Source organism: Phalangium opilio, unplaced genomic scaffold, assembly GCF_054372755.1.
Source record: "Phalangium opilio isolate 3A_F unplaced genomic scaffold, DU_Popi_V2 ptg001170l_1, whole genome shotgun sequence".
NCBI classification, from domain to species: Eukaryota; Metazoa; Arthropoda; class Arachnida; order Opiliones; family Phalangiidae; genus Phalangium; species Phalangium opilio.
Window position 1 is genome coordinate 12,716,993 of NW_028324255.1, and position 21,606 is coordinate 12,738,598.

At 38.6% G+C, this 21,606-nt stretch overlaps 1 protein-coding gene across 6 annotated transcripts in view; it reads right to left on the bottom strand.

Annotated features, from left to right (window-relative positions):
* The window catches only part of LOC149587344 (uncharacterized), a 280,925-nt gene that overhangs the window by 14,853 nt on the left and 244,466 nt on the right, over nucleotides 1-21,606 (bottom strand). Inside the window, exons 1-4 of one of the 6 annotated variants that reach the window (XM_089863341.1) lie at nucleotides 16,178-16,436; nucleotides 16,030-16,101; nucleotides 10,734-10,865; nucleotides 9,512-9,639 (exon numbers count right to left, since the gene is read on the bottom strand). The exons of 1 other annotated variant lie outside the window; for it this stretch is intronic. In XM_089863341.1, coding sequence (XP_089719467.1) covers nucleotides 9,512-9,639; nucleotides 10,734-10,865; nucleotides 16,030-16,098 — 329 coding nt within the window. In that variant the 5' untranslated portion in view covers nucleotides 16,099-16,101; nucleotides 16,178-16,436. Of the gene's footprint in view, nucleotides 1-9,511; nucleotides 9,640-10,733; nucleotides 10,866-11,314; nucleotides 11,539-16,029; nucleotides 16,102-16,177; nucleotides 16,438-21,606 lie in introns of those variants that run through there. 4 more of the 6 variants (XM_089863340.1, XM_089863343.1, XM_089863342.1 and 1 more) reach the window with 4 other exon arrangements.

The window sequence follows — 21,606 nt, forward strand, 5'->3', positions numbered from 1 at the left end:
ATCACCAGATTTAAAAGCTGGGATGATTTTCGCAGTTTTCCATTGTGGAGGGAACACGCCCGTAGACAAGATCATGTTTATAATAATGGTTAAAGGTCTAGCAATTATCGCGGCTAGGCCCTTATATATTACCGGACCAAAATCCTCTATTCCACTAGCCTTATTTATTTTCAATTGTTTCAGCATATTAAATATTTCATTTTCAGTAACAGGCGGGAAAGTTGAGAGCAGTTTACATTTATCCTCTGCATTTAATTGAACTGATTTAGGTAAAACAGGGAGGGTAGCCGGCACTAGGTAATTTTTTTCTAGTAGGTCACTAGCCACATTTATATAATATTTATTTAGTACATTTACTATATCTCTGGGAGAATCAATAGTATCAGTACCTATCTTAAAACAAGTAATTAGTTTGTCCAACTTATGACTTATATGCGGCTTAATTACCCTCCAGAAAGTAGACCTAGTGGAGTCCTGAGTTAGAGAATTTTTAAAGTAGCTAGTTTTGCTCTTATATATCAAGGATTTCACGAAGTTCCTTTGCTTCCTGTACGGTGGACCAAATATTTCTACTACACCAGGGTTCCTGGATTTTGTTTTACATACATCTCGTAAGTGCATTTGATGCTTGATATATGGCGTTAGCCAGGGGTTGCTTTTCTCAGGGACATATTCTTTCCTAATAGGGGCATGGATGTTTAAATGCAAGTTAATTGTTTGTAAAAATAGATCAAGCCCTTTTTCGGGATCATTGAGTTCAAAATTGATGTTCCCTAGGTCCCGTTGAATATTAGATACTAGAAGGTCCATATTGGTATTCTTGAAGTTCCGAACAGGTTTTATTACTTTCGATATCTTTGGACAGGACTTCTTCCATATAATCCAGGTAAGGTCGTGATCCGAGGCGCTACAAGTTTGCACAAAGCTGCCAATAATTCGGTTTGGACAGTTCGTATAGATATGGTCTATTAAAGTTGTAGTGTCGATAGTTATTCTGGTAGGCTTAGCAACTACTTGTTTATAATTTTTTAAAGCTTGCATGAGTAATTTGGTCTTTGCTGTTTTAATTCTGGGTAAAATATCGCAGTTTGTATCACCTAATAGAATTAACTCTGTATTAGGCCTACTATTTAAACAGGAGAGGCAATTTTGTAAGTCCTCTAGGGTATCAGTCATATTAACCACTGGCGGAATATAAACAATTCCTATAAAGAACCTTCCCGAATTTCGGAAAAGCATCTCAATCCAAATGGATTCCAAAGCCGAGTTCTCCGGCTGTTTTCAGGTATAATTTCCACTAGGTTAACTGCTAAATGTAATTTGCAGAAAATCCCTACTCCACCCCCTCCCTTTTTAACACTGTCTTGTCTCCAGAAAGAATATCCGGCAATATAACAAACCACATCAGGGATTGTATCATTTAACCAGGTCTCTGTGACACCTAAGATGTCAATATTGTTCTCCCTTAATAAGTATTCAATTTCATGAATTTTGTACTTAATACTTCTTATATTTAGATGACCTATTCTAAGACCATGGGTGGCTTTGCCTAAATTATTTTTGACTCGGTTGATAGAGCCTTCCGAGTCCAGTCATACCGTATTGTCACGGTTACTATTGACATCATCAACTTGGTTGATAGAGCCTTCTGAGTCTAGTCATACTGTATTGTCAAGGTCACTATCGACATCACTTATTTCTGGGCTAGGGATCGCCCATAATCTTTTGATCCGTAGAGGGTTCGGCCAATTTTGTACATCTCTAATGACACTGTCAAATTTACTACTGCACTCGATAATAAAATTAGTAGTCCAGTATTCCGAGTTTTTGCTTATGGTTACTTTTGGTGAGTCAATATTTAAGTCATTTAGACGCAACAATATATCTTGTACGCAGACCTCGGAGTTACAGTTTGTAAGTTGCTATGTATACTTAGGTGAGTTTGACCAGACTAGTAAGTTAGCATCATCGTTTGTACCCCGGGTCTTTGGAGAGTCCTCACGAGGCTGACTACCTGATAGTTTTCTGCAAGAGCGACCCCGGAAGGCCATAAAAGCGGATTTAATAATTTCTTAGCCTCACTATTTGTTCTCATAATGAAATTTCTAACACCAGTATTGCCAATTTTGGTTTTATATGTTTGCCGAATACTAACGTCGGTAATGCCAGAGTCAATTAAGTGATCTCTTATCACAGCTTCACTAGCCTTACTCGAACAATTTCCGATAAAATAGTCATACGTCTGTTTGGTTGCAGCCTTAATTTTACAAGAGGTAACACGGTCTTCCGGCATTTTACCAATCCCATTAGGGCGTTTCAATTTTCCAGGTTTGAGCTTGTTCACTGTGAGCTGAGGTTGTTGCGCTTTAGGTTCGGGATAAGTTGTACGGTTTTGTCCCTTAACCGCATCGCGTTTCAGGATGTTAGTATACGACTTCTCCTGAAAAGGCACCGGCATAATTAAAGGAGGGGCATGCCATATGGCTTGGGTATCCTTGTTATGAGAATCTTTGTTATGAGAGTCAGGTCCCGGATTAGAAGACGGGTTTACTCATAGACCTAGCTTTACCAGGGCACGATTTATTTTCCCGTCCAAAAGTCCAAAAGTATTAGCGGTAGATTCTTGAATTACTGTAATTTTATTTTGAAGTACCTCAAGCTGGCTGGAGAGGTTTGAGTCCAGAATTTCCTTCGTCGAGCTAGTTATCTCCTGTAATTGCTGTTTTATCTCCATTATTTCTTGGTTAAAGGATTTGATGGATATGTTAAGGTTTTGGATAGAGGTCTTGGATTCCTCTTTAAAGTTATCTATATCTTCAATGGTCTCCCTTAATGTTATTAAATCCGTCACACAAGTATCACAAATCCAAAAAGACCCGGAGATAGCAGTCTTTAGGCCTTGGCAGGTTAGGTGGAACCAGATTTTGCAAAATCCACAGAATATCATTTTACCATGTTTCTCTCCAGCTCCTCTAAATTCACAATCTGGCAGACAATTCTTACCCATTTCATCAATTAAGCAAGAATGTTGCAAGTCAAAGTTATAAGTGTTAAGTTGTGTTAATAACTTGACATTAAATACTATAGTTTAAGTTTAAAAGATGCTTTATTCTGGAGTCGACTGTACAGCATGCTAGCTAGCTCATAACTGGCTGCCCTATCCCGTTATGCCCCATGAGGTTACCTCGTGAGATCAAGGTCCTTTACTATGTCATAGCTCCCCATTGGCTAACCCAATTCTGACCTCTGACCTCATTATAACATCCTTCCTTTCTAGAAATAATTTAAAAGTTTAACAAATAAAAACAACCTGTCTAGTATTAATTTTAAAAGTTTAACAAAATAAAACACAAAATAAAACAGCCTGTTTTTAAACTTAGCACTTATTAATTGTTCTTTAATTTGGCGAGTATCTTTGTGGAGGTCGACGTACTCTTGAGTCATGTTTTCTTTCTTGTTGATTGTTTATTTGTTTGGGCATAGTTTCTTCTTGCATGGGCTGTTGCGGGAAGGGTTGCCGGTAGGGAATACAGGGCGAGTTCCCGGGTATTATAGTTCTGGTGAATTGTGTTCCAATTGGTTCAATTCTTGGTGTAAGCGAGGTTTGTTGTTGAATGCGATTATGAATCTGGAATGTCTTCGGAACAGTAGGTACTTGTTGAGGTTCCAGGATATTTTGAATCGTGACCGCTACTTCATCTCGAGTTGGTTCAGGTTGTGGTGGTGTTATCAGGGTTGTGTGGTTCTGTGCTGAACTTGGTGGTTGCGTTTGTTGTGATTGTAGATTTTGATATTGTTGCTGAACACGAGTCTGGTGCGTTGACTGTTGGTTCTGTCCTGGATGTTGCTGAACACGAGTCTGGTGCGTTGATTGATGGTTCTGTCCTGGATGTTGCTGAACACGAGTCTGGTGCGTTGATTGTTGGTTCTGTCCTGGAAGTTGTCCAATCCTCGCTGTGGCGTTATGGTACATCGGTATCTGAATTCTAGCCGCTATTGGTTTTATAGTAGGGTTAGTTTTTGTTTGACTATAATCCGGACGTAGATGTATTCTGTTTCGACGGAAGTTTTGACCTTTCGCTGTCAGAATGTGATATGATTGTGGTTCTTGAGCATGTGCAGTTATTCTTGCGGGTAACCATGTACGGGGTGCCGCGTAGTAACGAACCTTCTGACCAATATATAAAGGTGGTAATGATGAACGATGATTTGATTGGCGTATCATGTTTGCGTTATTGTCTCTCAACCCTTCGTCAATGCGTCTTGTAGGATAGTGTGGTTTCAATTTATCTATGTGCGTTGTTAATGGCGTACGTAAACGCCGTCCCATCAGCGTTTCTGCCGGTGATAAACCATTACTTTTGGGAGTTGTCCGGTACTCCATTAGGACATAGTGTAAGTCTCTCCCTTCTTGTTGTGCCTTGTGAAGAGAATTTTTTATGGTTTGTACGGCTCTTTCGGACATTCCATTAGATTGTGGGAAGTGTGGACTTGATGTGACGTGATCCACATGCCATTGTTGAAGGAATTCTTTGAATTGAAGAGAATTAAAGGGTGGACCGTTATCAGATACCAAGCGTTGAGGTGCTCCATGCCTTGCGAATTGTGGATTCATGAAATTTATGATGGCTTGTGCGTTGGTCAGTCTTAGTTCTTTAGCTTCGATATATTTTGAGTAGTAGTCAATCATTAAGATTATAGGCTTGGAATTGACTTGAAAGAGATCAGTCCCTACAGTTTGCCAGGGATATTGTGGTATGCTATGAGGTGTTAGTGGCTGTTTCTTATTCATCGGGTCTCTACTGCGACAGATTGTGCAGTTTTGAACATATGATGTAATGTCGGCAATCATGTTCGGCCAGAAAACGTGTTGTTTAGCCCTGGCAATTGATGCGTTAATCCCGTGATGGGAGCCGTGAACTTGAGTTAATAAATCTTGCTGAAGAGCTTTAGGCACCAACAGGTTTGTCCCTCTGTATAATAATCCATCTTCTTCATGAAGTTCTGTTTGATATTGCCAAAATGTAGTGGCCTCTGGAGTCAGTTGATTTCGATATTTTGGCCAGCTATCTGTGATATATTCGCGGATTTGGGCTAAGACTGGGTCGTGATCAGTTGCAGTCTTGTATTTGTCCAATGCGCATGTATGTAACGTTGTTATAGTGTAGACTGCTGTATGTGGGCCATCCAATATGGCAGTGTTTATTTGGCAGTTCGTTAGAGGTTCCCTGGATAAAGCGTCGGCCACATACATCCTGCTTCCCGGAACGTAAACCAGCTTAGGGTTATATCTGAAGAAACGCAGAAGTAAGCGTTGAAGTCGTGGAGACAATAGAGTCATTGGTTTCTTTACAATTGCCAGAAGCGGACTATGGTAAGTTTCTACTGTTACTTGGGTGCCAGCAATATAAAAATCGAAATGTTCACATGCGTGAATAACGGCAAGAAACTCTTTCTCAATCTGCGCATATCTTGATTGTGTATCGGTAAAAGTCGTGGATGTATATGCGATGGGCTTGTTATCTTGCATTAATACTGCACCAACTCCGTGCTGACTGGCATCTGTAGAGATAACGTTTGGTAGTTTAGGGTCGTAAAATTGAAGTACTGGTGCTGATGAAATACTTGTCTTCAGCGAGTCGTAGTGTCTTTGGTGTGTTGATGTCCATTCATAGAGTACGTCCGGTTTAAGTAGGTCTCTGAGTGGTGCCGTGTCTTCGGCGTATGTTGGAATAAAACGGCATATATAATTTACCATGCCTAAGAAACGTTGAAGCGTTTTCTTATCCTGAGGCGGTGCGAGTGTGCAAATGGCTTCAACTTTCTTAGGGTCCACATGGATTCCTTCATTTGTGATCAGGTGCCCAAGATAGGTGATGCGTGATACCGCAAGTTGCATTTTTCGTTTACTGAATCGTAGATTATATTGTTTGGCACGTTCTAGGATGCTATGAAGTACAGTTAAATGAGACTTCATGTCTGACGTTGCTATCAAAAAGTCATCTGTAGAGATGTGGACATTAGGAAATTCGTGAGCGGGGAAAATATCTCGCATCTGACGCTGGAAGACTTCGGTTGCAGTGACGATGCCGTAAGGAAGTCGTTTAAAGCGGTACCGTCCATGTGGCGTCGCGAATGTACAAAGGCGCGAGCTGTTCTCAGTGAGTGGAATTTGCCAAAAGGCACTTTGAGCGTCAAGGACGGTGAATACTGTGCAACCTTTTAGTTCCGCAAAGATTTCTTGCGTGGTTGGTAACGGATAGGGTTCTCGTCTTATGGCACCATTTAAATTCCGGGGATCCAGACAAATACGAACTTCCTGAGTCGAGTCAGCTTTAGGTAGTTTTGTTGGCTTCGGTATGACTACGATAGGGTGAACCCAAACAGTTGGTTCATTAACAGGAACTATAATACCAAGGTTCAACATACGATCCAGTTCCTTGTGCGTAGCTTCACGATATGCAGGAGGGATCTTATGACATGCTGAGGCAATAGGTACAATGTTGGGTTTTAATTTGATGTCATATAGCTTACCAACAGTATCGAAGATCATATGATATTGATCAATGAGTTCTGTCGCTGTGCCAGTATTTGTAGCGGATCGTGTTGTTGCGATATCGTTGGGCTGAGTTCCTATGAAGGTTGCGTGAGTGTGTGCAGTGTTAGGTCTTATTTGTGGTGGCGGACCCAATGGTGTGGAAGTGTGTTGTATTAGCCCCAGTTGTTGTGATGTAACGGCTCCAAGAATGGGTACATGGTTGTGGGACGTAACGTAGAAAGGGCAATTTGGTAGGTAGGCGGTGCCCGACATGCTAGGAAGATCGACAACGCCATCAATAGGAATTGAGTGTCCAGAATAGGAGGAAACGGTGTAGAGTGGTTGACGTAGAGGGGGCTGGTATGGTAGAGAATTGTATATTCCTCTTGATATTAGATTCACTTGCGAGCCAGTATCTAGCTTGAATCTATGTCGAGTGTTAAATAGATAAAGTTCGTCATATAATTCATCACCAGGGTTATTGCATCTGAATGTAGTGGCAGTCGAAAGACATGTCAGACCCGTGGTGGGTGAAGTTGAGTGACGCTGTCGAGGATGAATACTGATGCTATACGTAGTGTATGTTTGATCTTCATGTTGGAAATCTTGGTAATACTGATCAGTTTCGTCAAAGGATGAGAATTGGTTATTTGAGTCGTCCATTTCGATGGGATATGTTTGTAGACTGTAGGTTGAGCGGCATGAGGTAGCCCAGTGACCCTTACGTTGGCATTTCAAACATTTGGAATTTTTGGCTGGGCATGATTGATATCGATGCTGCGTGTTGCAATTTTGGCAAGGTCGTGTTGTACGTTGAGGGTCGGATTGATAATTGGAACGATGAGAGGTTTGAGAGTTTGGGTCACTGCGGTGAGGAGGTTGAAATGGTGGACGTCGATAATTAGCAGGATTGCCGCGAGAAGAATACCGTTGCGATTCTTGTGATTGTTGATTGTGTCTAAACCGTGGTCTTATTGTGGATCTATGTCGATTAAGAGCATCCATAGTGAATTATTTTGCTGCCGAAGGCTGTGTTGTGGTAGTGGACATGGCACGAGCCTGAGCATTGGTGATTTCATGCACCTTACACATGATTATTGCAGTGTCTAAGTCCAGAGCGTTACCTTTGTTTAGTAGTTGTAGTCTGAGCTCTTCATTCTGGATGCCAGCGACGATCATAGTGCGTAACAAAGGATTTTGTTGAGGTCCGAGATTGCATGCTTGGGCCTTGGTCTTCAAATCAGTGTAGAATTCGTCGAAAGTTTGTGTAGGGCTTTGTCGAGACGTAATAAAAGCGTATTGATGAAATACCTCTGTTTGATAAGGTGCATAATAGAGATCAAATGCAGCAAGTATTATAGGCACTGTGCGATCATCCCCTGTTTCAGGTATCTCCAATGTGTGATATATACGGCGTCCAGCGGCTCCTAGTATGTGGAGGAAAGTGGCTACTTGAGTAGGAACAGTTTCTCTATTTAGTTTGGCAGCGGCAGCAAAGTAACCGAACTCCTCTTTATAAGTTTTCCAAGACGAAGCGGGATCTATCCCAGGTTCGAAAGCTTTAGGGCAAGTGATGGAGGCCATAGTAAAGTGGGCCTTGGCAAGTGAATCAGCAGACAAAAGCGAGTGAGTGAGCAAACGAGGCGTGTGAAATGGCGATCAACTCTATCACCATGTTAAGTTGTGTTAATAACTTGACATTAAATACTATAGTTTAAGTTTAAAAGATGCTTTATTCTGGAGTCGACTGTACAGCATGCTAGCTAGCTCATAACTGGCTGCCCTATCCCGTTATGCCCCATGAGGTTACCTCGTGAGATCAAGGTCCTTTACTATGTCATAGCTCCCCATTGGCTAACCCAATTCTGACCTCTGACCTCATTATAACAATAAGTTATAGTTGAGTTGTTCTATCACTGAAACTAAGCCTAGGCTAAACAAAAAATCGAAGAGCAAAAAAAAACACACGTCTTATCCCCACGACGATTGGGAGATAACCCTGCTCAACAAACTTCAGATGGGCATCACAACGTGGGGTGAATTCTATAACTGCTTGGTACTTAATCCTCAGCAATCAACCCACAAACCTTGATTGTCTAGACGTGGGACAACAATCCACAAGCGCACGCGCCTTAGCAAATAGTTAAGCGCCAATAGAGTAATGATGAGGGAACTATTTATCGCGTATGCGCACGATTCGGTTTAATAGTAACCTTGCTCCAAACGTAAAATGATGTTGGAAAGAATCATGTTACAATTACCCAGCCGCTTTGTGGTACACTTCTCTCGAAGAATTACATACTTTAGATTTTATTCACGATTATCGTGGCAAGGCTTAACGAATCAAGTTTTATGGACGCGAATTACTCAGTCAAATCAAAAATTATACTTGAGCTTAAACTTAACCACAGTCGAGACTTGGCTATGGTTTAGTTTTAACAAATGACACAAGATGCTCCCACAGTCGAGAGGTGGAGATGACTGGCCTGCTAAGCTTAGCAAAGTCAAGTTTTAGATAGGACTGTTCACGAGCTGAGCTGAGCCAGCTTTTTAAAAGCTCGGCTTGGCTCGATTCGAAAAAAACGGCGGCTCGGCTTGACTAGAGCCGAGCTGGCTCAGTTTACATGTATAAGTTCAACAAAAATTGCTTCTATCCACAGAAGACTTGAGAACGACTCTAAATGATATTCCATGTTTAGGATTAAAGTGTGAAAAAATCGTTATATGCTGACGGTTAGAGGCGAGAGAAAGCAATTTTTCCCACACTTTATTTCTTGTAAAAATACAACGGAACGCTATTGGTGGAAAGAAGGACTATAAAGAAAGCACTATTTAAGTGACTATGCTCGCGAGTCGTAGTGGCTCGCTCGTTAATTAATCAAGCTGCCAAAGCCTCGACTCGAGCTCGTGAACAGTCCTAGTTTTAGATCCGTCCTCGTGGACAAGTTCTCATTGGTTTTTTGCTTTAAATACCTTAGTATTTGTTCTTCTGTTTGTTGACTTATCAGAACAGGATGAGATAATTCCTGTTCATTCAGTCCTAAATCATTTTCAACAGGTTCTAATTTCACACATTCAATGTTGGCTCTTTCACTTTCCTCCTAAGTTATAAACAAATAACAATAATTGAACTAATACTTTTAACCTGATTCTCTTTCACATAGACTAGGGATGTCAAAAACCGCCCGGTTTAACCGAAAACCGGTTTTTTCAATTCTGGAGCACCTTTCCGGTTTTTTAAAATAAAAACCGAAAACCGAATCGGTTTTTTTAAATTCCCAAAATTAAAAGTTTTCCCTTTTTGTCACTTAATATTACTTAGCTTCGGTTGGCTCCTAACAATCTACCACCATGGAGCAATATCAAAGGAGACATAGATGCGTATAATGCAATTTTAAAGGAACTTTCGTTCTCACTCCAAGAAAATTACTCCATCTATCGAGTAATTTTTCATTGGCCTATTCTAGAATGCCAATGGAAAACGGCATTACTTAACCAGTGTTGTTCTTGGTAGTACAAATGTACTTTTTTAGTACATTTTCAAATTTCGAGTACGAAAAATACATTTTGTAATTTTGGTAGGTTATTTAGTACTTTTTGGAATTTCTAGAATGGGAAGTATTTTTTAATTTTTTTGGGGGACGATTTTACACTTTTTTGAGCAACGACGAGGAAATTAGTCTCTCAGTATTTAAAAAGGTTGATTATTATACTAAGTGGTAAATAATTTATATTAAATAATATTATATAAAACAATTATAATAAAATAAATAGTATTCCATAAATTTATATAAAAAAATAATCTTACAATTAAATTTAAGACATTTTGCATCTTAGATGGCGCGCTAAGCGTTTTGGAAGGGGTGAAAGTCAAAAGTACGTTTTTCCCCCCTAATTTCTGGAAAAGTACGTTTTGGAGTTGAGAAAAGTACAATCCCAAAATTGCTAAGAACAACACTGTACTTAACACCTATTGGTACTAACTACTCGGTACTAATATTTGGTCTTTGATTTTACGTTGGAGTATCTCATTTTTCAACATTTATCATAAAGGACCGGTTAAAAACCGGTTTTTTTGGCCAGTTTTTTGAATCGGGTACCGGCCATTTAAATATACCGGTTAACCGAAAACCGGTTTTTTTCTGGGAAGTTGACATCCCTAACATCGACTATGAAAATGAAGAATGTTACCAACCATCAGATCCTTGATTTTACTTTCCAACTCATTAATGACCCCATTGAGCCTTTCAATTTCATCCAGTTTCTCATTTATCGTAAACAAAGTTCTCATTCTCTCTTTTTTCACGTTTGATATTAAACCATTACACTGAAAAAATAGGCTGCATTACAAAATGGGACTTCCTTCTACGCAGAGTGTCTTTTAAAGTGTCCAGAAAGAAAACAGAGAAACGAATGACGTCAACACAGGGGGGATCAGGAGGGGTTTTTCGTCAAGGGCGCCAACAGAGGCTTACGGGCGCGATAGCTTTGCAAGAACTATAAGTAAGGCTGCAGTTGGTGTGTGTAGACATAGAGCTCCCACAAGGCTCTTGTGGTGCCCTTTAATAACGCTATAAATGGTCGAGAGATGTGTTTCCATAAGCCTATGGTGACCGGCTTATGGTGTTTCTAATCACCCCCAAATAAACATTGGTTTACTTAAGGTTTTTCTATTGCGATTTATACTTTAAAGCAAATGTCAGCTCCTGTGGCGCCCGAAACACACGGATTAACCTTCTGCACACCAATTTTATGTAGCCAAAGGCAGGTACCAACCAGAAACCGTCCTCAAAGGTGGAGCTAGACCTAGCCTTTGATAAGCTCGCGCATTTTAAATACAGTTTTTTCAATAAATATCATTTATTCAAGGTTCATTATAGGATAATTTGTTAAAATTAAGGTGCGGAAATTAACTAAAATATATATTATCCATGTTTTTCTATATTTTGCCCTTCATATTATAGGTTAGGTTAGGTTAGTTTTGGTTAGGTTGGTTAGGTTTGGTTATATTTTTAGATATTTTATAATAATAATAATAACGGCTTTTATTTCGGAGAAATCCTTTCAGATTAAATCTGGTTTACAAAGGTGTCCTTATAATTTAAATTAACTCAAGACTAAAATAGAATAAAAAATACATTTAAGTTTTTAAAAATTTAGTTAACTCTTTTTTAAATAGGGTTATCGATTCAATGTTTTTTAGATATTGGGGCAGCTTGTTCCATAAGGTTATACCGCGAAATTTTGCACTTTTTTTTCTTAATGTTGTTTGAAGGTCTTCTACGTGAAAATTATTGTTGCTGGATCTAGTTGAATGGTTATGCATTTCCGTTTGTTTAGTAAAGAAGTCGTTCATATAGGCCGGAGTTTTCCCTTTATTGATCTGATACATTAATTTCAGGAGATTAGTTTTATAGATTTCTGTTAGTGATGACCAACCCAAATCATTGCGGGATTCTGTTGCGGAGGAGCGCTTTTTCTTTTTTGCCGTAAAGCGAGAGCCATTATTTTGCACAACTTGTAGTTGGTTTAATTTAGTCAAATTTGCTGAGTTATAAAAAATGTCTCCGTATGTCATTATCGGCTGGATCAGGGCCTTGTATAGTAAATTGAGAGTGTCTGTATCCAGTGACGTATGAAGAGGACGTAAGACTCCCATCCTTCCATTTACTTTTTTGATTATGTAATCAATGTTTGGGCTCCATGAAAGAGTATCATCTATTAAGATACCCAAATATTTATATTGAGAGACTCGTTTGATGAGTGTATTTGACAATATTTTACAGCACCCTGAATCCAAGGATCTTCCATTGGGACAGAATATCATAAATTCAGTCTTATTTTCATTAAGAGTAAGGTTTCTACTATTAAGCGCTTCTTTTAGTAGCTTCACTTCTTTGCTCATGATAGACATCAGTACAGCTATGCTTGTTGCCGAGTTTATGAGGGCCGCGTCATCTGCATATTCATTTGATATGCTGTGCTCAAGTTTTTGATTTACGTCACTAGTGTACGTGTTGAAAAGCATTGGACCGAGAATGCTACCTTGGGGGACTCCTTTGGTTACATTACACGGCTCAGAATTTTCTCCATTGATGGTAACTACTTGACTCCTATCGGAAAGATATGACTGAAACCATCGCAGAGACTCCTCCGATAAGTTTTTACTTTTAAGAATATATAAAAGGACATTATGGTCCACCGTGTCAAACGCTTTACTAAGGTCGGCAAAAACTACTCCCACGTAGTGTCCATTACTAAGCCGATAGATTATGGTTTCTAATAAATAAAAGATGCTAGTTATCGTTGAATGGCCTGGGCGAAATCCAGATTGAAGTTTATATAGTAGGTTATTTCTCGTATAGAAGTCGTATAGTTGTACCAATGCAAAGTGTTCAATACATTTCGAGAGACATGGTAGTACAGACACGGGCCTATAGTTCCCCATATCAGTGTGGTCTCCTTTTTTATATATAGGAACCACTTTGGCTTTCTTCCACGACTCAGGAAACTTGGAGGTCGCAAAAGAGGAGTTGATTATTTTTGTCAGAAACGGTGAGATTATCCCGGCCAGTGCTCTGATTAGCTTAGATGGTATAAGGTCTACGCCGGTAGCCTTGTTTGGATCAAGTTTTCTTAGGTAGTGAAAGACTGATTCTTCAGTTATGTTATGGAATGAAAAACACTCATTACTGACTTTTTTTACTGGTGTGACAGGAGTGAGCCGAGTCGCTGTAGGTATTGTGGTGAAAAATGCATTAAATTCAGAGGCAATATCCTTCGGGTTCGTAATCGTTTGTCCTTTTTTCCGAATTCCATCAATCTTTCGCAGTTTAGTTTTTAGGAAGGGTTTTAAAGTTTTCCATGCTTGTGCTGTCCCAGTTTCATTAATATTTATATTATTCTGGAAGTAGTATCGTTTTCCTAGTCGGATCTTCTCGTTTACCAAGTTCCTATATGCTTTATATTGAGTAAAGTAGTATCTTTGTCCCGGGATTCGACTCTTCCGGAGATATACGTCGCGTTGATGCATAAGATATTTTGCTTCTTTAGTCAACCAGGGTGGGTCGGATGTGCTAATCCTTCTCATTACTTTCGGAGCATGTATATTCAGTGCATTGACAATTGTAGAATTAAGCAGGGCCACATCAGTGTCTATGTCAGCAGCATCCCATGTTTCGGTCCTAAGGCTATGTCTGATATCTTCTATGAATAGGTCTATATTCATTTTGCGATAATTTCGCACACTGCAGATTCGCTTCTCAACCTTTGGACATCTTCTTTTCCTCACAAGCAGAGTCATGTCATGGTCAGAAATGCCCAGTGGAATATTTGTAACTAGTGATATTTTCAGTGGATCATTCGTATATATATGATCAACCAGCGTGCTGCTTGTTAGTGTTATTCTTGTTGGGTGTACAACTAGTTGTTGAAAGCCAAAGGTAGAGGTCTTGAGGTTTCGGCAGTTCGTGGTATTTGGTGTGAGTAGGTTTGTATTAAAATCACCGAGAAAAATAATTTCCCGATTTCGATTGTCTTGCGATAGCACCTGTAGTTGTGCCTTTAGATCCTGGTAGGATGCCTTATGGTTTCCACACGGGGGAAGATAGCAAACGCCTATTAAGAGTCGCTTACAGTTTTTTTCCTCAAGGGTTATCCATAGAGCCTCCAGGTTTGAGTCTACGGTTTCATCATCAGTTGCAATATTTTCTACAGATATATTTAGTCCTTCTTTAATATATATGCCAACACCCCCGCCTCGTTTATTTGTCCTGTCCTTTCTAACAAATATGTAGCCGGGAATCTCAGTAACTTTATCGGGAATATTTTCTTTCAACCAGGTCTCGGATAGTCCAAGTATGTCCAGGGAGAATTCTTTCAGGAGAAATACTACATCAATGATGTGGAGAGATAGGCTTCTGATGTTTAAATGGGCTATTTTGAGCCCTTTAAGTAATGATATATTAAGTGCTGGATTGTCTGCCTCTTGCCTGTGATTATCACATATAGTTTGTGGACCATCATCCACCACTGCCATGTAATTTGGGAGTCAAACTTCATCGAAACGGGGCCCAGTTTGAGCACTACGTTTTTTGTCATGGAATCTCTGTATTCGGTATGGTACAGGCCAGTTTTCCAGTTTAAGGATAATGTCATCCTGTCGTTTCGTACATTCAATTACATAGGCTTGAGACCATGTATTTTCTTGTGGATACAAAGCAACATTACAGTGTGAAATACCCAGAGTTTTTAGATAGTCTATTACTTGATTAGAGCTTATTTCAGTAGGACAATTTGATAGAAAATATTTAAACTTAATTTGGTTGCATAGGGGTCTCGCATTTTCATCAGTATTTTCCCCCCACACTTTGTTTGGTGGACCCTGATGCACATATTCTAGTTTATGGCATGACATTCCGCATGGCCATAGTGAAGCTGTTAACACTTTCTCACTTGGTGTAGTTGTGCGAAGGATGAAGCATTTAGTCAGTTTCTCTGTATTGAGTGATTTCCATGTAGGTCTTATTGCCGAAGTATCTATACCGGCTCCATCTAGGTAATTCTGTAGTAGTTCGACCGTAGTTGTAGATAGACAGTTTCCAATAAAGAAATCATGACTCGTATATGCCACTTTAAGAGGGCACATCTCCAGCTGGTTACCCATCATTTTACCCATTCTATTTTTATAGGCCGAGGGTTTTTTAGTTTGTTTATGTGTATCTTGGGGTTTATCAAAATCGTTACGATTCCTATCGATAAGTTGATTCCTGTCGATAAGTTGATTCGATTTAGAATTTACTGCCACTTCCGTATATGACCTTTTTACAAAGGTGTTATTGATCCTAGGTATTTTATCAGTTTCCATTCCCCCTATGGTAGGTTTATAACTTGGATGCATGAATGGGGTTTCAGCGGGGATTGCCACGGCCCCCGGGTAAGGGTATGCTATTTGCTTGTGAGCAGTTTGATTAAGTTTTTCCTCGCAAGTGTTCTTAAGGACCTGTAGTTCTTCTTTTAGTGTATTAACTTCTATTGTAGCGTTCTTAAGTTCCTCCGCATGTTGCTTTAAGGCATAGGGACTTGGCAGTACTAAGTCATGCAATGTCACGCTACCTTCCACTAGTGCTAAAAACCATACCAGGAGGAGGGGCTTGTATAGATTTCATTCTGTTAAAAAATATACCATAATGGCGCTGGGGGCGGAGTTAACACCAAATTGCCAAGTCCCTATTCGGTAGCTAGGAAGAAGGAACGGATCGGGTTTTTATGGTCATGAAAATATTGATTAAAATTGTTATTCTTCAATTTTGCCTTAAATTTAATTAATTATCATATGATTAACCTCCTAGAAATGATATTTATTGGAAAAACTGTATTTTGAATGTGCGAGCTAAAGTAAAGTTTTTCCCAGCTGAGACATGCTTTAAAGGGATACTAGATTGGAAGGCTCATGCTGTACTGGTCAAAGCGCTATAATCTTTGAAACTCACCTTGGCTTTTAGTTGCTTTATTTGATCATCTTTGCTTAAGTGATCACAGTTGCAATCATCCTCCTCCATTTCCTATAAACAAAGTCCAGTTTTTTGAAATTTCAAATTTCTGTGCAAACCACGGATAGTCCAATAATTTCTCAAGTACCCCTTTAAGCGCCACCCTGACTTATTAAACTCATTTCGGAAATGTCTGACTCTAAAGACATAGCTTTTCAAAAAAGAGCTATTTTATCAAAAACAAACAACAAATCCTTTACGAAAATCATTCCCCCAGTGTTGCCAAAAAATTGAGACAGAAGATAGAAAGGCTACAAGTTACAGAATAATAAAATTTAATGCGAAAATTCATCACCCCTTTAGGTTGGGGCCAATTACGGTTTAAATTGTGTAGCAGTCATGGTAGCAGACGATGGTATAAGTAAGGGCGGCACGCGGCACGCCGACGCCGGTCGCCGGCACGGGCATTCCGTAATTTCCCTTTTGAAATTGTAAATAAAGTGCTTCAAAGAGAGAATTATTCAATTCTAAATCTGAACTTCTCAAGGCGAATGTGCGCTATCAAGGAGCAATAAAAAATGCAGACATTGATACTGCTGAAAGGGTCTTTACCGATGACTGCAACTACTTCTCCCATTTTCATTGCTCCATGGGAACTCAAGGAGTTAACTTGGAGGAGATGGTGGGCTGGAGTAAAATGTTGGTGGGACATGTGCTCCAATGAAAGTCTCCCAGAGTACCTTGCGCACGCCAATACCCTTCCATATCTGATTATTAAGTTCTGCCGCGTAGCACTATTGTATTTGTATGGGAGTAGCTTCTATTTTTAAAACATAGTGGGCATCTTTGACGTTTTCGTACCGTATTACCCCATACAGAAACAGTGAGGATGCTCGAAGACTCGGAGAAAGACGGAGAGCGTAGTTGCCATAGATGTGTTTATAGAGGATACTTTATAGGTATAAAGATGAGATCTCCAATTCTCCATCCCACTCTCTCATCCAAGTAAAAAAGTCATAGCCCACTCGATCATACGCTCACGGACGATTCCATTGATTCGAATCAGACTTAGAAATAGCACACGTCCACTGGTCCAAAACCAGTTTATTAATTGCTTGGACTAGTTTTTTAATTCAAAAAGTGGGGGTTACTGGTCATCGGGACCAGTTTATTAATTGCAAATCTATAGGAGAACAAAGGCTGGGACCACTCCGGAGACCAGTTTATTATTTAGAACACTAGGGGGTCACTGGTCCCAAGGACAAGTAAAAATTATCCTTATTTCTATGTCTGATTCGAATGATCTGAAACAGGGTAGGAAATAAGCCAGGTTTACAAGTCCAAAACCAGTTTATTAATTGCTCGGACCAGTTTATTTATTCCAAAACTTGGGGTCAGTGGTTCCAGGGACCACTTTATTAATTATGGTTTTTGGAAAAAATAGACGGTGGGACCAGTTTATTATTATTTCGGGGTTCCTTATTAGAATTTTTCTAGCTCAACACATTTTCTTCCAATTCTACTCATAGGTAGTTAGTACTCCTTGGATACAACTTCCCTACAAAAGTTTTGTAGTCTATTGACTATTGATCTTGTCTAGCGTCTATACTCTAGAATGAGTCTCTTGTAGTCAGAAGTTGATGACTCCTTATCCTGGGAAGTATTGGACACTAAGGCATTATATTGTCTCCATCCCTGTTGGTCAAAATTGCCTATGGCAATCGCAAAAGAGGGTCGAAAGTTTCCTCCCCACTAAAGTCATAGCCCACTCGATCATACGCTCACGGACGATTCCATTGATTCGAATGACCTGAATTTCACGGCACTAATTTAAATAAGTTTGCAGCAAACCAATTTTTTTGCATAGGGCCGCCATTTTCAAAGGTTTGCTTCCAAAATACCTATTTGCATAAATTCTACAAACTTTTCTTGCATAAGGCCAGTATTTTCAATAGTTTGCAGCCAATATACTAATTTGCATAAAATTCACCAGCAAACCTCCCCATGCATAAGGCCGCTAATTTCAAAAGTTTGCCACAAGAATACTAATTTGCATAAATTTACCCAAAACTCGAAGAAACTCATGGTTTTTTCAAGGAAACCTATTAAGTTATTTACAGTCATAATTTAGGGAATAGTTTTAAACCATAATATCAAGGGTTTCACAAGTTTCAAACAAAATTTGTATTTTGTATAAATATTATATAACATGCAAACTCGATGAAACTCATGGTTTTTCAAGGAAACCTATTAAGTTATTTACGGTCATAATTTAGGGAATAGTTTTAACCCATAATATCAAGGATTTCACAGGTTTCAAGCCAATTTTGTATTTTGCATAAGTATTATATAACATGCAAACTCGATGAAACTCACGGTTTTTTTTTCAAGGAAACCTATGGAGTTATTTACGCTTATAATTTAGGAAATAGTTTTAAGCCATAATATCAAGGATTTCACTAGTTTCAAACCAAATTTGTACTTTGCATAAATATTATATAACGTGCAAACTCTATGAAAAATCTTGGTTTTTTCAAGGAAACCTAATAAGTTATTAACGTTCATAATTTAGCGATTCATTTTAAACCATAATATCAAGGGTTTCACAAGTTGCAAACCAAATTTGTATTCTGCATAAATTTGAAATTTAAAGCAAACTCGATGAAACTCACGATTTTTTCAAGGAAACCTATTAAGTTAATTACAACGTTAATTTAAAATTTCCATTTTGAATTTATATAACCATTCCACAATTGAAATTTTTATTTTCTTAACATTAAAGTTTTTATCATGGATTTTTGACATGCATAATGTCATGAGTGAATCATATACTAGCTCCCTATAAGTTACTCAGCCACACTGGCCTAATGTATCCAGCATTTTCTTCCCGCCAAAAATGTGTTACCTATATGCGACCCCCAGTGAGAGAAAATAACACTACTCTCGGCGCTTACGTATTTCCGGCAAAAAACCGGAAAAGGGGATCAACCAATGAAACTTTGAACTGAAAGGTAGTTAGTATAAGCAGACGACGTTTTAGAAATGTTGTGATTGCTTGCGGATGGTTCACAGTCGTATTTTATCTTTGAAATTATTTTAATGGGTTAAGGTTGGCGCAAAGTTTTATTTTTTCGCATTAAAATTGCAGAATTTTGGATATTTTTTGACAAAGCCTAAATGAAAGAAACTCATTTGAATTCAGAGCGTTGCCTATGGAATAAATTTTTATTCCGTAGGCAACGTTAAGAGGCAGGAACTATTTATGGTGAGAGAACCATCCTTTATCAAAAAATAAGAAAAACAACTTAATAGCACAAGTAGAATAATCTTCTCCTTTTGTTAATAGTTATCTCGAAAACCTTAATAAACTTTTTAATAATGCGTCTAAAGAACTAATAGAAAAACTTAAAGAAAGGCCCAACACATTTTTAACGAAGCCTGTTGTGAGACTCAAATTATTTTTAAATAAGCAAAAGAATGAATGTGACGCAAAGAAACCAAAACCTCCAAAACCGTTAATACCATTTGGAACTATCGTCACTTTCAAGTTCTCGATACATTTATTTCAAAGCCCTAAGAGAGGGCGCCGTCTACTATCACTTTCACCCGCCTCCCCCCCCTCTCGACTACTATTCGGAAGAAAATGCTGGATACATTAGGCCAGTGTGACTGAGTAACTTATAGGGAGCTAGTATATGATTCACTCATGATAATGTTTAACAAGGGATGGTGGAATAATGTATAAATGGAACTTAGGAGGATACAGGGGTCAGGGAGTCGTCGACTGCCTGTTCTTAGAGCTCTCTGGTTTCGGTCTCACCGATGGGAGCTTCGTGCACGCGCACCTAGTTAACTTGGTTACGCGCATCACATGACCACTCAACAAATATTTTTTAAATCGGTTGAAACGCGCGTAATTTGTTGCATTGAGAAGATTTTTTAGATTTCTGGGCGCCATTTTTTAAGATGGCGGTGGATTGGAAAAATCTTAATTTGTACGCCCCTACTACTTATGAGTAACATTCCTGCAAATCTTCAGTCTTCTAGAGCAAGCGGTTTGGGCTGGGCTTGGATTATCAGTCAGCCTGTCAGTCAGGACTTTGATTTATATAGATAAAGATTATTTGCTGGGACCGATTCTTGTTAGTCTAGAAAATTGTCGAGGGGTTTGATGAAATTGTTTACAGCCGTTTTTTTATCGAAAATAAGCGTTCCTGTTTCGAAGGGGAAAAGAATGACGAAAAAGATGAGGAATGACGATGATTGTCTTCCCAATGTTAAGAAATGTTTTGTAAGGTTTGATAGAATCAAGGACGATTTCAAAGGAGTACCAGGGTGTGCGAGGTACGTTATAATACGCGTTACTACGAAGTATAAGCCCAATTTATTCTCGATTAAATTAGATTTTAATGACAGGGTAACTATGATTTCAAAAAGGTGAGATAAATTTAAATTTTTTGATGGTAGTCAACCTAATATTAAAATTATTTTAATTAAAATTTCTTCAGGCTTGCGACTATTTGTTTAAGGTGAGAATATTTACTCATTTTGGTACGAGGGGCTAATTACTGTGGGATTACGAAGAGTTACTGGCCCCACGATTTGGTTCAGAATCAAATGCTATCGCGTAATGTTTATTTTATTATTAATATCTTTGGTAAATGTAATAAAATACAGTTAAGGGGCGTTGACTATTATTATTATTTTTTATTTTATTAATTTATTTATTTATTATTTTTATTTATTATTCTGAGAGAGCGGTCGCTCTCTTAGATAATTCTGAGAGAGCGGTCGCTCGAGAGCGGTCGCTCTCTTAGATAAGACTTCATACTGCTCTTAATGTATAAGGAGGGTTTTTTGTTTGGATGTAGTTTTTTTTTGTATTGTATTAACTGTTTTGAAATAATTCCACAGAACTACAATTTGGGCCCTTAAGGCTCTTCTTCCCTTAAAACAACGTTTTTGAGCATTGATTATATCAACGTAGTTCATTTATTATTACAGTTATAAATTTTAGGGTTTCAAATATAATAGAGAAAAGTCTGCTTAATGTACTGGTGCTAGATTTGTCCATCTCAAATATCGGAATCATTAGTTATAACTATTTAAAGTCAATCAAGTTTTGCCCTCACATGTCTCCTTTTCATCCTACCGTTTTGTAGAAATAGCAAACCAATTGGGTTGCGAAATATGGCATTTGGTTCAAAACATTTGAATGTATGATTTGAGTACTTTTTGATTCCTATATCTTTTTTATTTTAAATGATAAGTGGGTTGTAAGTCAAAATTTAACTTTTTCCAAAAAATAGAAGGCCAGGTTATTGGCCTGTAGTTTCAGTTCTGAATATGGTATCACTATAAAATTACTCTCAAATCATAGATCGAAATCTCACCTTTTTTATAAGGTATTAATAAAATAACATGCTAGTTTAGTTTTAAATAACCGTAGGATGAAATACATCCTTATAATTTATCCATTGCATTAACACAGAGTCCTAGTTCCGAAGGAAAACCGCCAGGGGTAGGTGGTGTTTCCAAAACAGAGAAATTGCTTCTCTCCCGCTCAGAAAGGGGCAG